General features: G+C 40.8%; 1 protein-coding gene across 1 annotated transcript in view; it reads left to right on the top strand.

Annotated features, from left to right (window-relative positions):
- The window catches only part of LOC115193016 (pituitary adenylate cyclase-activating polypeptide type I receptor-like), a 73,622-nt gene extending 64,600 nt beyond the window's left edge, over nt 1-9,022 (top strand). The window contains exons 5-14 of the mRNA XM_029752016.1: nt 3,054-3,151; nt 3,372-3,504; nt 4,557-4,710; nt 4,871-4,931; nt 5,084-5,153; nt 5,318-5,409; nt 5,698-5,827; nt 8,270-8,311; nt 8,626-8,779; nt 9,018-9,022. Of these exons, the coding sequence (XP_029607876.1) occupies nt 3,054-3,151; nt 3,372-3,504; nt 4,557-4,710; nt 4,871-4,931; nt 5,084-5,153; nt 5,318-5,409; nt 5,698-5,827; nt 8,270-8,311; nt 8,626-8,779; nt 9,018-9,022 (939 nt within the window). The remainder of the gene's footprint in view (nt 1-3,053; nt 3,152-3,371; nt 3,505-4,556; nt 4,711-4,870; nt 4,932-5,083; nt 5,154-5,317; nt 5,410-5,697; nt 5,828-8,269; nt 8,312-8,625; nt 8,780-9,017) is intronic.
- The last annotated feature ends 5,415 nt before the right edge of the window (nt 9,023-14,437 follow it).

Below are 14,437 nucleotides of genomic sequence, written 5' to 3'. Positions count from 1 at the left end.
CTCATCAATCTACACACAATACCCCATAATGACAAAGTGAAAACAGGTTTTTAGAATTTTTTGCAAATGTAACAAACAGAAAAACCTTATTTACATAAGTATTCTGACCTTTTGCTATGAGACTCAAAAATGGAGCTCAGGTGCATCCTGTTTCCATTGATCATCCTTGAGATGTTTATACAACTTGATTGGAGTCCACCTGTGGTAAATTCTATTGATTGGACATGGTTTGGAAAGGCACACACGTCTATATAAAGTCCCACAGTTGACAGTGCATGTTAGAGCAAAAACCAAGCCATGAGGTCAAAGGAATTGTCCTAGAGCTCCGAGACAGGATTGTGTTGAGGCACAGATCTGGGGAAGGGTACCAAAATATTTTTGCAGGCTTGAAGGTCCCCAAAAACACAGTGGACTCCATCAATCTTAAAAGGAAGAAGTTTGGAACAACCAAGACTCTTCCTAGAGCTGGCCACCCGGCCAAACTGAGCAATCGGGGGAGAAGAGCCTTGGTCAGGGAGGGGACCAAGATCCCGATGGTCACTCTGACAGAGCTCCAGAGTTCCTCTGTGGAGATGGGAGAACCTTCCAGAAGGACAACCATCTCTGCAGCACTCCACCAATCAGGCCTGTACGGTAGAGTGGCCAGACGGAAGCCACTCCTCAGTAAAAGGCACATGACAACCCGCTTGGAGTTTGCCAAAAGGCACCTAAAGTACTCTCAGACCATGAAAAAAAAGATTCTCTAGTCTGATGAAACCACTTTCGCCTGAATGCAAAGTGTCACATCTGGAGGAAACCTGGCACCATCCCTACGTTGAAGCATGGTGGTGGCAGCATTGAAGTCGGAAGTTTACATACACCTTAGCCAAATACATTTAAACTCAGTTTTTCACAATTCCTGACATTTAATCCTAGTAGAAATTCCCTGTTTTAGGTCAGTTAGGATGACCACTTTATTTTAAGAATGTGAAATGTCAGAATAATAGTAGAGAGAATGATTTATTTCAGCTTGAATTTCTTTCATCACATTCCCACATTCCCATGTGAAAGACCCATTTGCAACCAAGCTTTAACTTCCTGACTGATGTCTTGAGATGTTGCTTCAATATATCCACATAATATTTCTCCCTCATGATGCCATCTATTTTGTGAAGTGCACCAGTCCCTCCTGCAGCAAAGCACCCCCACAACATGATGCTGCCACCCCCGTGCTTCACGGTTGGGATGGTGTTCTTCAGCTTGCAAGCCTCCCCCTTTTTCCTCCAAACATAACGATGGTCATTATGGCCAAACAGATCTATTTTTGATTCAGCAGACCAGAGGACATTTCTCCAAAAAGTACAATCTTTGTCCCCATGTGCAGTTGCAAACCGTAGTCTGGCTTCCTTGCTAATCAACCTTTCAGGTTATGTCGACATAGGACTCGTTTTACTGTGGATATAGATACTTTTGTACCTGTTTCCTCCAGCATCTTCACAAGGCTTTTCTGCTGTTCTGGATTGATTTGCACTTTTCACACCAAAGTACGTTCATCTCTAGGAGACTGAACGCGTCTCCTTCCTGAGCGGTATGATGGCTGCGTGGTCCCATGGTGTTTATACTTGGGTACTATTGTTTGTACAGATGAACGTGGTACCTTCAGGCGTTTGGAAATTGCTCCCAAGGATGAACCAGACTTGTGGAGGTCTACAATTTATTTTTCTGAGGTCTTGGCTGATTTCTTTTGATTTTCCCATGATGTCAAGCAAAGAGGCACTGAGTTTGAAGGTAGGCCTTAAAATGCATCCACATAATCTGTCTGTAAACAATTGTTGGAAAAATTACTTGTGTCATGCACAAAACAGATGTCCTAACCGACTTGTCAAAACTATAGTTTATTAACAAGAAATGTGTGGAGTGGTTGAAAAACTAGTTTTAATGACGCCAACCTAAGTGTGTGTAAACTTCCGACTTCAACTGTATGTAGGCTACGTGTGCCTTTTTAAAAATGTATGTAGTTCTGTCCTTGAGCTGTTCTTGTCTAATGATGTTCTGTATTATGTCATTCTGTATTATGTTTCATGTTTTGTGTGGACCCCAGGAAGAGTAGCTGCTGCTTTTGCAGCAGCTAATGGGGATCTTAATAAAAAGCACATACCAAAATACCTAAAGGACTCTCAGACCATGAGAAACAAGATTCTCTGGTTTAATGATTGGCTGAATGCCAAGCGTCACGTCTGAAGGAAACCTGGCACCATCCTTGAAGAATGGTGGTGGCAGCATCATGCTTTGGGGATGTTTTTCAGCGGCAGGGACTGGGAGACTAGTCAGGATTGAGGGAAATATGAGCAGAGAAAAGTACAGAGAGATCCTTGATGAAAACCTGCTCCAGAGCGATCAGGACCTCAGACTGGGGCGAAGGTTCACCTTCCAACAGAACAACGACCCTAAGCATACAGCCAAGACAACGCAGGAGTGGCTTCGGGATAAGTCTCTGAATGTCCTTGAGTGGCCCAGCCAGAGCCCGGACATGACCCGATCAAGCATCTCTGGAGAGATCTGAAAAAAGCTGTGCAGCGACGCTCCCCATTCAACCTGACATAGCTTGAAAGGATCTGCAGAGAAGAATGGGAGAAACTCCCAAAATACAGGTGTTCCAAGCTTGTAGCGTCATGCCCAGGAAGACTCAAGGCTGTAATCGCTGCAAAAGGTGCTTCAACAATGTACTGAGCAAAGTGTCTGAATACTTATGTAAATATATTTCTTAAAACCTGTTTTTTCTTGTCATTATGGGGTATTGTGTGTAGATTGATGGAAAAAAAAAATTACATACATTTTATAATAAGGCTGTAACGTAGCAACATGTGGATAAAGTCAAGGGGTCTGAATACTTTCCAAATGCACCGTAAGCCCTTTTTGGTTTCCAACTTCACTTGCACACCATTTTTCCCATTTTTCTATCTGTACTGTTTTATCTTTCACTAGTTTTCTCTGGAGGGAATAAATGAAACCCCCCAAAAAACTAAAACCAGTATTATATGTTTCTTTCTGACCTTTCTCCTGTTGATTTCCAGACAACATACTTTTTGACCATCAGTCAGGTGTACACTGCTGGATACGCCACCTCCCTCATCTCCCTCATATCAGCCATTTTTGTCTTCGCTGTGTTCAGGTAACACTAGGACATACTCAGTCCAATATTAGTTCCTAAGAGATACACAGATACATGATAAATAGATAATACTGTAAGAATGGACTGCATTCATATAGGTATTATAGTTTATAATGACACAGTATATATTGTATAGGAAAACATTTGTAAACATGGACCCTCTAAACTCGCCTGACAAAAAATGAGGCCAGTTTAACAAGACGTTAACTCACCCGTACAGGAAGTTCCACTGTACCAGGAACTACATCCACATCAACCTCTTCTCCTCATTCATCCTGAGAGCCAGTGCCGTCTTCATCAAGGATGGGGTTCTTTTTGCTGATGAGAACTTCGACCACTGCTTCATGTCCACTGTGAGTGCCATGATGTCATCAACAAAGGACACTTACTATACTGGACTTAATGTCCCAATACTGTCTCTAACTCCCTGTGACTTCTTCATCTTACACCACCATATATTTAGATATCTATACCGTATCTACATTAACTTCATATAAGTTCATAGAGTATCCCACTGATCTTTACTAAGTTCCTGAAACGTTATAAATCTTCATCCTAGCACTTTCCTCCTTTGAATGTCATTGACTTCAGTGTATGACTCATCTTGTTGTATGGGAACAGCGTGAGATGGTGAGATTGTGAGCATTATCTCACTGGAACACATTAGAGCGAGTCGAGACTTTCTCCTCAGTATATTTTATGCTGATACATGCTTCTAAACAGAGTGAGTCGTCCAGTCGAGAGAAAAGAGCTGTGTGTATAGACAAGGCGATGGGGCATTCTATACTTAGAAAGTAAATCCACAGCATAGAGAGGAGATCGGGGCAATAGAGAGTCAACTATAGAAGTATAGAAAGGTGTGAAAGTGTGATTGTATCTCAGGGAGTCATTGGCATGGTGGATGGGGCAACCGAGGAGTGAAGGGGAGGGGTGGAGGTGGCAGTGTGCAGGTAATTTGCTAATTTAAATTTTCCTTGAATATTGTTGCACATTGCGTATTCTAATATAAAGTTAATAACATTATTATTTACATATTGTAACAAAGTGGTAACTATCCCAAAATTGGGATATGCATGGGCTTTTGTGTAACTCATACACTTCTGTAAGCCTCATTAAAACTACAAAACTGTCAGTGAACCGGAACAGATGAACCGGAATGACATTTACTCTCACGGCTGGCCAAAAATAACTATGTGGCAGCCACGCCCCTACTAAGCCACACCTCCAGTCTTCTGATCTGACCCACTGGGTCATATCTCAATAACCCAGCATCAACAACCCAACATTTGTCTTTTTAAAGAAAACAATTCAACAACTAAGTGACCCAATGCCTGTAACCAAGCAATTGGGTCAGCCAAACAGCACAACATTTTTTTGAGTGTGTGTATATTGTGTTCTCCTGCAGACGGCGTGTAAATCAGCAGTGGCGTTCTTCCAGTTCAGCATCCTGGCTAACTACTTCTGGTTGCTGGTCGAGGGCATGTACCTCCAGACCCTCCTTGCCCTCACCTTCATCTCACACAATAAGTACTTCTGGTGGTACATACTCATCGGCTGGGGTAGGTGACTTTTCTCAATCGGTCCTCTTTCTTTCTTTCTTTCGCACACACCTCTCTCTCTTTTCCTCTCTTCCCTTCTCCCTCTCTCCTCAACAACTCAAAGAGGCATGGCTTTGTTACAACATCTCTCTGATGTTTGTCCATTCTCTGTGTCTGTTAGGTCTCCCAACCACAATATTGTTGGTGTGGGTTCTGACACGAAACTTCTATGATAACAGAGGGTAAGTATGGAAACTAGCATTTGCTTTGAATTTACTCTGAATTGATATTGTCATGTAGCCTATATATTCATACATGAATCCTAATGTAATACTGTTGGAGATTGGTATGAATACGGTACTGTCCGATATCATGTTGTTCTGTCCCAATGTAGTTGCTGGGACGACACCGATGTGGCCTTCATTTGGTGGATTATCAAAGGGCCTATAACTGCATCACTGCTGGTGAGCAGCCTAACACTCACCTAACCTTACCTAACCCTAACCTCAAATCTAACCCTGACCCTAGTCTCCACCCTAAACCTACCCTTAGCCTCATCTCTAAGCCTAACCCACCCTGTGTTGTAAAGTATTCAGCCCTAACTCATCCTCTTTCTCCACTGCTTAAGGTCAACTTCATCATCTTCATTAATGTGATCCGTATTCTGGTCCAGAAGCTAAAATCTCCCGGTGTCAGGGGCCACAACACAGCCCACTTCATGTGAGTCCCCCCCTCCTCACTCACACACACACACACACACACAACAACAACAATGGTGGTTAAGTGACCATGCTTGCGTGATGAGTACATTTCAGACCAGAACAGTTGTAATGGCTCCCTCAACAAATGCCTAGGCATTGGCCTAGAGTGTTAATTGTTGATCTGGTGCACAAAACACTCAAGTTCATACACGTTGACACAAATACATTATTGTGATTATTCTCTCTCGTGTGTGTGTGTGTGTGTGTGTGTGTGTGTGTGTGTGTGTGTGTGTGTGTGTGTGTTCAGGAGGCTGGCTAAGTCCACCCTGTTCCTGATCCCTCTGTTTGGGATGCATTACATGGTGTTTGCCTTCCTACCAGAGAACACAGGAAAGGAGGCACGCATCTTCATAGAGCTGGGTCTGGGATCCTTCCAGGTAGGTAACATTTTTGACATGCGTTTTTCTGGATTTTTTTGTTGTTATTCTGTCTCTCACTGTTCAAATAAACCTACCATTAAAATTATAGACTGATCATTTCTTTGTCAGTGGGCAAATGTACAAAATCAGCAGGGGATCAAATACTTTTTTCCCTCACTGTAGGTAAGTAGGTAGGTGTGTAGGTGTGTGTGTGTGTGTGTGTGTGTGTGTGTGTGTGTGTGTGTGTGTGCGTGCGTGAGTGGGTGGGTGCCCGTATCGCGTGCCTGCTCACGTGTGTGTTTTTATGTGATGTACAGCATGTGACGTGCAACGTGTGTTGGGGATGAGGCTCTCTGAATAAGTGTATTTTGACGTAATACAGTTGAAGTCGGAAGTTTACATACACTTAGGTTGGAGTCATTAAAACTCGTTTTTCAACCACTCCACAAATTTCTTGTAAACAAACTATAGTTTTGACAAGTCGGTTAGGACATCTACTTTGTGCATGACACAAGTAATTTTTCCAACAATTGTTTACAGACAGATTATTTCAATTATAATTCCCTGTATCACAATTCCAGTGGGTCAGAAGTTTACATACACTAAGTTGACTGTGCCTTTAAACAGCTTGGAACATTTCAGAAAATTATGTCATGGCTTTAGAAGCTTCTGATAGGCTAATTGACATAATTTCAGTCAATTGGGGGTGTACCTGTGGATGCATTTCAAGGCCTACCTTCAAACTCAGTGCCTCTTTGCTTGACATCATGGGAAAATCTAAAGAAATCAGCCAAGACCTCAGAAAAAAAAATTGTAGACCTCCACAAGTCTGGTTCATCCATGGGAGCAATTTCCAAACACCTGAAGGTACCACGTTCATCTGTACAAACCATAGTACCCAAGTATAAACACCATGGGACCACGCAGCCGTCATACCGCTCAGGAAGGAGACGCGTTCTGTCTCCTAGAGATGAACGTACTTTGGTGCGAAAAGTGCAAATCAATCCAGAACAACAGCAAAGGACCTTGTGAAGATGCTGGAGGAAAGAGGTACAAAAGTATCTATATCCACAGTAAAACTAGTCCTATATCTACATAATCTGAAAGACCGCTCAGCAAGGAAGAAGCCACTGCTCCAAAACTGCCATAAAAAAGCCAGACGACGGTTTCCAACTGCACATGGGGACAAATATAGTACTTTTTGGAGAAATGTCCTCTGGTCTGATGAAACAAAAATAGAACTGTTTGGCCAAAATGACCATCGTTATGTTTGGAGGAAAAAGGGGGAGGCTTGCAAGCCGAAGAACACTATACCAACCGTGAAGCACGGGGTGGCAGCATCATGTTGTGGGGGTGCTTTGCTGCAGGAGGGACTGGTGCACTTCACAAAATAGATGGCATCATGAGGGAGAGAAATAATGTGGATATATTGAAGCAACATCTCAAGACATCAGTCAGGAAGTTAAAGCTTGGTCGCAAATAGGTCTTCCAAATGGACAATGACCCCAAGCATACTTCCAAAGTTGTGGCAAAATGGCTTATGGACAACAAAGTCAAGGTATTGGAGTGGCCATCACAAAGCCCTGACCTCAATCCTATAGACAATTTGTGGACAGAACTGAAAAAGCATGTGCGAGCAAGGAGGCCTACAAACCTGACTCAGTTACACCAGCTCTGTCAGGAGGAATGGGCCAAAATTCACCCAATTTATTGTGAGAAGCTTGTGGAAGGCTACCCGAAACGTTTGACCCAAGTTAAACAATTTAAAGGCAATACTACTGTCAAAGTCTTGTGTGTAGGTGGCAGGGAAGTCAGGCGCAGGAGAAACAAACTTCATATAAGCGGAGTAGTTTAATAAACTTTCAAACAAACTCCAAAATAGAATATATAAAAAATCAACATGGGCACACATACCCGTCGCACACCTAAATAAACAACACAAACATAATAACACAAACAATCTCAGACAAGGACATGAGGGGAAACAGAGGGTTAAATACACAACAGGTAATGAATGGGATTGGAACCAGGTGTGAAAAGAAACAAGACAAAACCAATGGATAATGAAAAATGGATCAGTGATAGCTAGAAGACCGGTGATGTCGACTGCCGAGCACCACTCGAACAAGGTTGTGACAGCTACCCAAATACTAATTGAGTGTATGTAAACTTCTGACCCACTGGGAATGTGATGAAAGAAATAAAAGCTGAAATAAATAATTCTCTCTACTATTATTCTGACATTTCACATTCTTAAAATAAAGTGGTGATCCTAACTGACCTAAAACAGGGAATTTTTACTAGGATTAAATGTCAGGAATTGTGAAAAACTGAGTTTAAATGTATTTGGCTAAGGTGTATGTAAGCTTCCGACTGCAACTGTTTTTGATCTTGTAATAACGTAGCTAGTCAAAATGGCCTGATGTACAGTACAACTCACTTTCTATTCCTTCTTCTTAGGGCTTTGTTGTGGCTCTGCTCTACTGTTTCCTGAATGGAGAAGTAAGCAGGGGGGTTACCAACAGAATTAGAATGACAGAATTGGAATTTTGATTAACACGCAGTAATCTTACTGCAGAGACGAAGATGATAATCCCAAATTCTTATAATTGACTGCTTTCTCAAGTCTCTGATGTCCAGATTATCTTAAGTACTGTACGCTGTGTACAGCCCTCTCAATGTGCTTTTAAATGAGAGCTTTTCTCTCTCTCTCGCTGTATCTGTCTCCCTCTCCCCCCCAACAAATCTCTCTCCCCCTACAACTATTTCACTCTCTCTATCGCTCTGTGTGTGTGTGTGTGTGTGTGTGTCTCTAGGTGCAGGCGGAGCTGAAGAAGCGTCTGTGGAAGTGGCAGACCGAGGGCTATATGAGCTACAGTAGGAGAAGACGCACCCTCTTCACAGAGAGCTCCACCGTCACACAGATCTCTGTGCTGGAGAAGACCTCCCCCAGTGAGCTGCCCTGCATCAGTGATACACACACACTCACCGACACACACACACTCACACACAGCTCTGTCTCAATCTGTGACGACACACACACAACTCTGACACACAACTCTGATTCCACCTGCACCGACACACTCACACACACTGTCTGAGTGAACAAAAAATAGATCTCTCTCTTTTCCTTCTCCTTCTCCTGCAATCCCCAAATATCAGATAGAACTGTCTCTAGAGAGGTCTCTCTTTGAATGTTGTTCTATAGATTGAGGTATCTGTTGCGTTGACTGATTGGCTTGGCTGGGGGGTTCCATAGACTGACGAAAAACTCTACAGAAAAATCCTTGAGTCCCTATATCGCAATTGCCACAGTTTGACCAGATTCCCAACTGAAGCAATTCTTATAGTATCTACAATATACAGTATATTTCATAGTACAATGATATACACAGCCTTGTGTGTCAGGGCATTTCGAACGGTGCTGTGTTTGGGTTGTTTGCTGGTATTTTTGCCAGACATGGGCTTGCTGGCTGTGTGCTCTACTCACTAGATTCTAGTGGACTGTGCTTGTATCCAGAGTAGTAAGAAATCAAACAGTGTCTGCGTCTGAAATGGCACCTTATTCCCTATATAGTCAATGTTCAACTGACCTCTCTTCCCTCATCAACCTGAAGTGTACAGAGAAGAACGACCACTTATCAGTGGTGGAAAAAGTACCCAATTTTCATACTTGAGTAAAAGTAAACGATACCTTAATAGAAAACGACCGAAGTCAATTTGAAAGTCACCCAGTAAAATAATACTTGAGTAAAAGTAAAAAAGTATTTGGTTTTAAATATATTTAAGTATCAAAAGTAAAAGTATAAATTATTTAAAATTCCTTATATAAAGCAAACCAGACAGCATCATTTACTTGTTTTTTTATTTACGGATAGCCAGGGGCATGCGCCAACACGCAGACATCATTTACAAACGAAGCATGTGTTTAGTGAGTCCGCCAGAACAGAGGCAGTAGGGATGACCAGGGATGTTCTCTTGATAAGTGTGTGAATTAGACAATTTTCCTGTCCTGCTAAGCATAAAAAATGTAACGAGCACTTTTGGGTGTCAGGGAAAATGCATGGAGTAAAAAGTACATAATTGTCTTCAGGAATATAGTGAAGTAGAAGTGAAAGTTGTAAAAAATATAAATGGTACAGTAAAGTACAGATACCCCAAAAAACGACTTAGGTAAATATACTTGAAAGTACTACTTAAGTACATTACACCACTGCCACTTATACCTTATGGATTGTATTGCAACATGTTGCACAGTGCACTAGCACATCTGGAGCACTACACTGTAAAATGATTTATTTAGACCCTCTTGTTTTTTGTGATTAATAATAGATGTGTAAATTGACATGAATGAATGAATTATATAGTCTAGAATGGTTGTGTTTTTGAAACTGTGCACTCCTGTTTTCTTCAATCTGTTTTCCAGATTTTATAAATACCAATTTCAACGTATTTATATAAAGTATAATATTTGAGCAATCTATTCAATACAGTGCCATGAAAAAGTATTTGCCCCCTTTCTAAATTTTTGCATATCTTTTACACTGAATATTATCAGATCTTCACCCAAAACCAAATATTAAATAAAGGGAACCTGAGTTTAAAAAATGGTATACTTATTATTATAATTTGTTTTACTTTTACCCCTTTTTCATTGTATTCAATTGGTAGTTACAGTCTTGTCTCATGGCTGCAACTCCTGTACGGAGTCGACATGAAAAAAAAAAAAAGCAACAGATTTGAAGTTTTGGAATGGCCTAGCCAAAATCCAGATCTAATCCCAATTGATGTTGTGGCAGGACTTGAAACGAGCAGTTCATGCTTGAAAACTCACAAATGTCGCTGAGTTACAGCAGTTCTGCATGGAACAGTGGGCCAAAATTCTTGTGTGCTCACGTCAACTTGAGAGACTGATCAACAACTACAGGAAGTGCAGCTAAAGGTGGCGCAAACAGCTATTGAATGTAAGGGGGCAATTACTTTTTGAGTGTTGTATAACTTTGTTTATGAAATAAATATGGAATTGTTGTGTTATCGTTCACTCAGGTTCCCTTTATCTAATATTAGGTTTGGTTGAAGTTCTGATAACATTCCGTATCAAAAATATGTAAAAGTAGAGAAAATTAGAAAGGGGCAAATACTTTTTTCATGGCACTGTATATACCTAGACAACACATCTTAATGATTTCATTATGATCAATCAAATATTTTTGCATCACATATGTAACTGTACTGTAGGTAATAGGTTTATATAATAAAATGAGTAGATTAATCAAATAAAATATTACATACTTGAAAAAGAAATATATACATTTTATATTTAAACAATTGCAAAGAAGATGTGTTGTTACATACTTTGTGTGCTATCATTACATTTTAGAGAATGGTTATTGTATTAAAACTGTACAGTATGCGTATGTTTTCAGATTGTGTAGTTGGGAAAAGATTGTATTGTGTAGTTGGGAAAATGTACAGTTCTTTGAATTAATGTGTCTGTTTATTTCTTGCTGTCAATAATTGCATTTCTCCACAAGGGAGCACTGTAGAGTCATATTTTAACCTCACGAATGCTCTTGTGGCTGAATGTCCCTGCAGCAATGTTCCAACATCTAGTGGAAAACCTTCCCAGAAGAGTGGAGGCTGTTATAGCAGCAAAGGGGGGACCAACTCCATATTAATGGCCATGATTTTGGAATGAGATGTTCGACGAACAGGTTTCCGCATACTTTTGGTAATGTAGTGTACATTTTCTGAACAGGAACAACGTCAGAAGTATTGGTACTGTAAAATGTGACAAGACAATAGAACTGATCTGATTGACTGAGAAATTGTTACCTCTTGAAAGGATCAATGGATATATCACTTGAACTTGAGCTCCTGTGTAAACAGCTTTTTTGTTATTTAGGAGTTTAAATCGTATAATATTTCTGAACCTTTCTGGTGAGATGCTGTTTCTTTGGGATGAGTAATAGAGGGCTAGCCTTGTGCCAGATCTGTTTGTGCTGTCTTACCAACTTCTATTGGCATGTTCATGTTAGGCGAGAGAGTGGCCATAAATTGGCAAGAAAGCACAAACATTTATGTCCAAAACATTTAACGCGACTTAAAGTCAATAATGCAATAATATTATACAACACCTCTTTAATATGTACATCAAAACAAGAAGACACGTAAACACTGCAGCAGTGAAAGCAGTGGCATGTATTTATGGATGTCAAGGGAAGCCAGGCTTCCCTTAAAAATGTGTTTCAGAATTTTCCTTCAATTCGCAATAGGCTGAATGTATCTCCAGAAGGAGAAAGCATCCGAGCGAGCAAAACAGCACCCCTCTATCTCTCTACGTGTTGGCCATCTATCTGATGCTGTCTGGTTCAAACGAGTATGCCATTTACAAGATATTGCAAAAGTAGCTTCATTCTGTGTCTTACACTGTTCACATCTCATGTATTGCCTGACTACAGTATTGTATCTTGATATGTTAATAAATGCATGCTGTGTTCATTTTGGCATGGTTACCTGCCTACAATACCCACTGTAGTGTGCGTAGGTCTCAATCCCATAGTAAGTCAATAGAGCTAACTGGCTAGCTACTACTGTTAGCTAGCCAGATAGCCACAAAGAATTGTTAGCATTTTTGCCTGTTATACTATCTGGTTAGCTACATTATTACGATCAGTGGCGACCCGTCATTCAGGGCAGAGCCCCACCTGTATTGAGCCCCACATTTTTAGCAAACATTTTTTAATAAAAATAAAACAGTTTTGCATGTTATTTTGGAATTAATACATGTCACATGAGTTTGCAAACAATGTAATTTAAAAAAAAAGAATAATCGTTGAGTTAATAAAGCCGCAGTTGCGCCATGATTAGCTCAGTGTTCTGTTACTCGTGGGAAGAGTACGTCACTGTCAAGTCTAACGGTAGACTTTGAAAATTCAAGCCCCTTGGGTGCTGCCATAGAGTTACATTAGAAGTGCCCATCCAAGAAGGCTCAAGGTCATTGGCCACAGATAAAATGATGTCAAATCACGTTATATCTATAGCTGTGATTGGACTGATCATGTCAACATCATACTTTCAAAATCTTAGCTAGCAGTCATCATCATGAATCAAGTCGACAATCTACTTTTTGGCAAATCCTTTTTAATCCTTGTCATATGAAGAGAAATTATAGATCAAATGTATCGGTGCTCATCTGCCATTGGACATAAACCTTACACAAGTTGTAAATCGCAAATTCAACAATGAGTGGTTTGGAAACAATCAGTGACAGTAGCTAACTGCAAGCATTGCAAAGCAATCACTAGCCTGCTATTCAGTGGAGTGGCTGTGTGGTCCCAAATCTGGGATTAAGAGTCTCTTTTCCAAGTTTAAAATGATAAACATTCAACGTTGGCCATGATGTCAATGAAGCATGATTTGTGCCATGCTCAAAACAACTGTTAACTCAGAACTGCGAAAACTTGACTTTAGTGAATTCTGGAAAAAAATAGCTTCAACTGGAAATACGTTTTGAACGGTCATCCAACTCTGAATTCTAAATCAGGAACTCAGGCCTCATCCTAGAGCTACAGTATGACCTGAAGATTAATGACGTCATCATGATTCGGCCTCATTTTTTTACGAGTTCCCAGTTGTCTTGAATGCACAGAGAATGCCAGACTTTGATGACAAAATTGGCCCACGAAGTTCCGCCGTGGCACCTTCCTGTTCAAGTGAGCACAGCAAGGTCAGTCCAAAAATGTCTTGTAGGCTGCTGCATAAGTTAACTGTAGAAAATATAACTTAAATACTGGTTTTACTCCTGTCACCGGTCTTCCTCAAAATAATGCTGCGTTCAAATCAACTGGGATCTCGGAACTTCTGACTTCAGTACGTTCAAGACAACTGGGAATTGAGGGAAAAAACGAGCTCCGACTGGGAAAAATCAATTTTAACGGTCATCCAATTCAGAATTCCATGTCGGGCATCTTTCTAGAGCTTCGACTTTCCGACCTGAAGTTCACTAACGTCATGATTCCATTTTTTTTTTTTAAATCCTTGCTTTCTTGAAACACCATGAAGTTTTCCTTCATCTTTAATAAGAGTGCTACACATAGCAAGGACGACGTGACATCATCCTCTTCCTGTCACTCCACCAATCACAGCTTACACAGGTAAAGATGGCCTGTGCCATCGGCTGACAATAAGCTGTTGACGTCATAGTACACTGATACAAAATACTGTGATCCTCTACTAATGGTCATGGTTGACTATTATTTTCATATTCCAAGAGTCATTGTTTCAACTATTGGTCTAGTAATTATTTATTTTGCATTGTTCTTGGCTTGAGTCTCCAGGCCTGAGTAGTGTCCCATGATGCAGTGCTTTAGCCTCCATTTTGTGTCCTTTCACTGTTCATTCTGTTATAGTGACCTCACATGATCATTCTCCCTGTACACACTGGCCAAACTAGGAAGTTACTAAGGCAGATGCTCACACCTGCAACCTGATTGGTCAGTTGATAAATATTTACATTAGGTCAGTCCGTCTTGATTGGCCGGTTGGTTGCTTCTACTGAACAGGACGTGTTACGACCCATGTTCCCCTGCTCAGACATTGCATGCATCAACCAATGGTTGAGTGACA

Source organism: Salmo trutta, chromosome 4 (genome assembly GCF_901001165.1).
Source record: "Salmo trutta chromosome 4, fSalTru1.1, whole genome shotgun sequence".
In the NCBI taxonomy this organism is placed as follows: Eukaryota; Metazoa; Chordata; class Actinopteri; order Salmoniformes; family Salmonidae; genus Salmo; species Salmo trutta.
The sequence above is the reverse complement of the archived record's forward strand: the minus strand, read 5'-3'. Positions and strand labels throughout refer to the sequence as shown.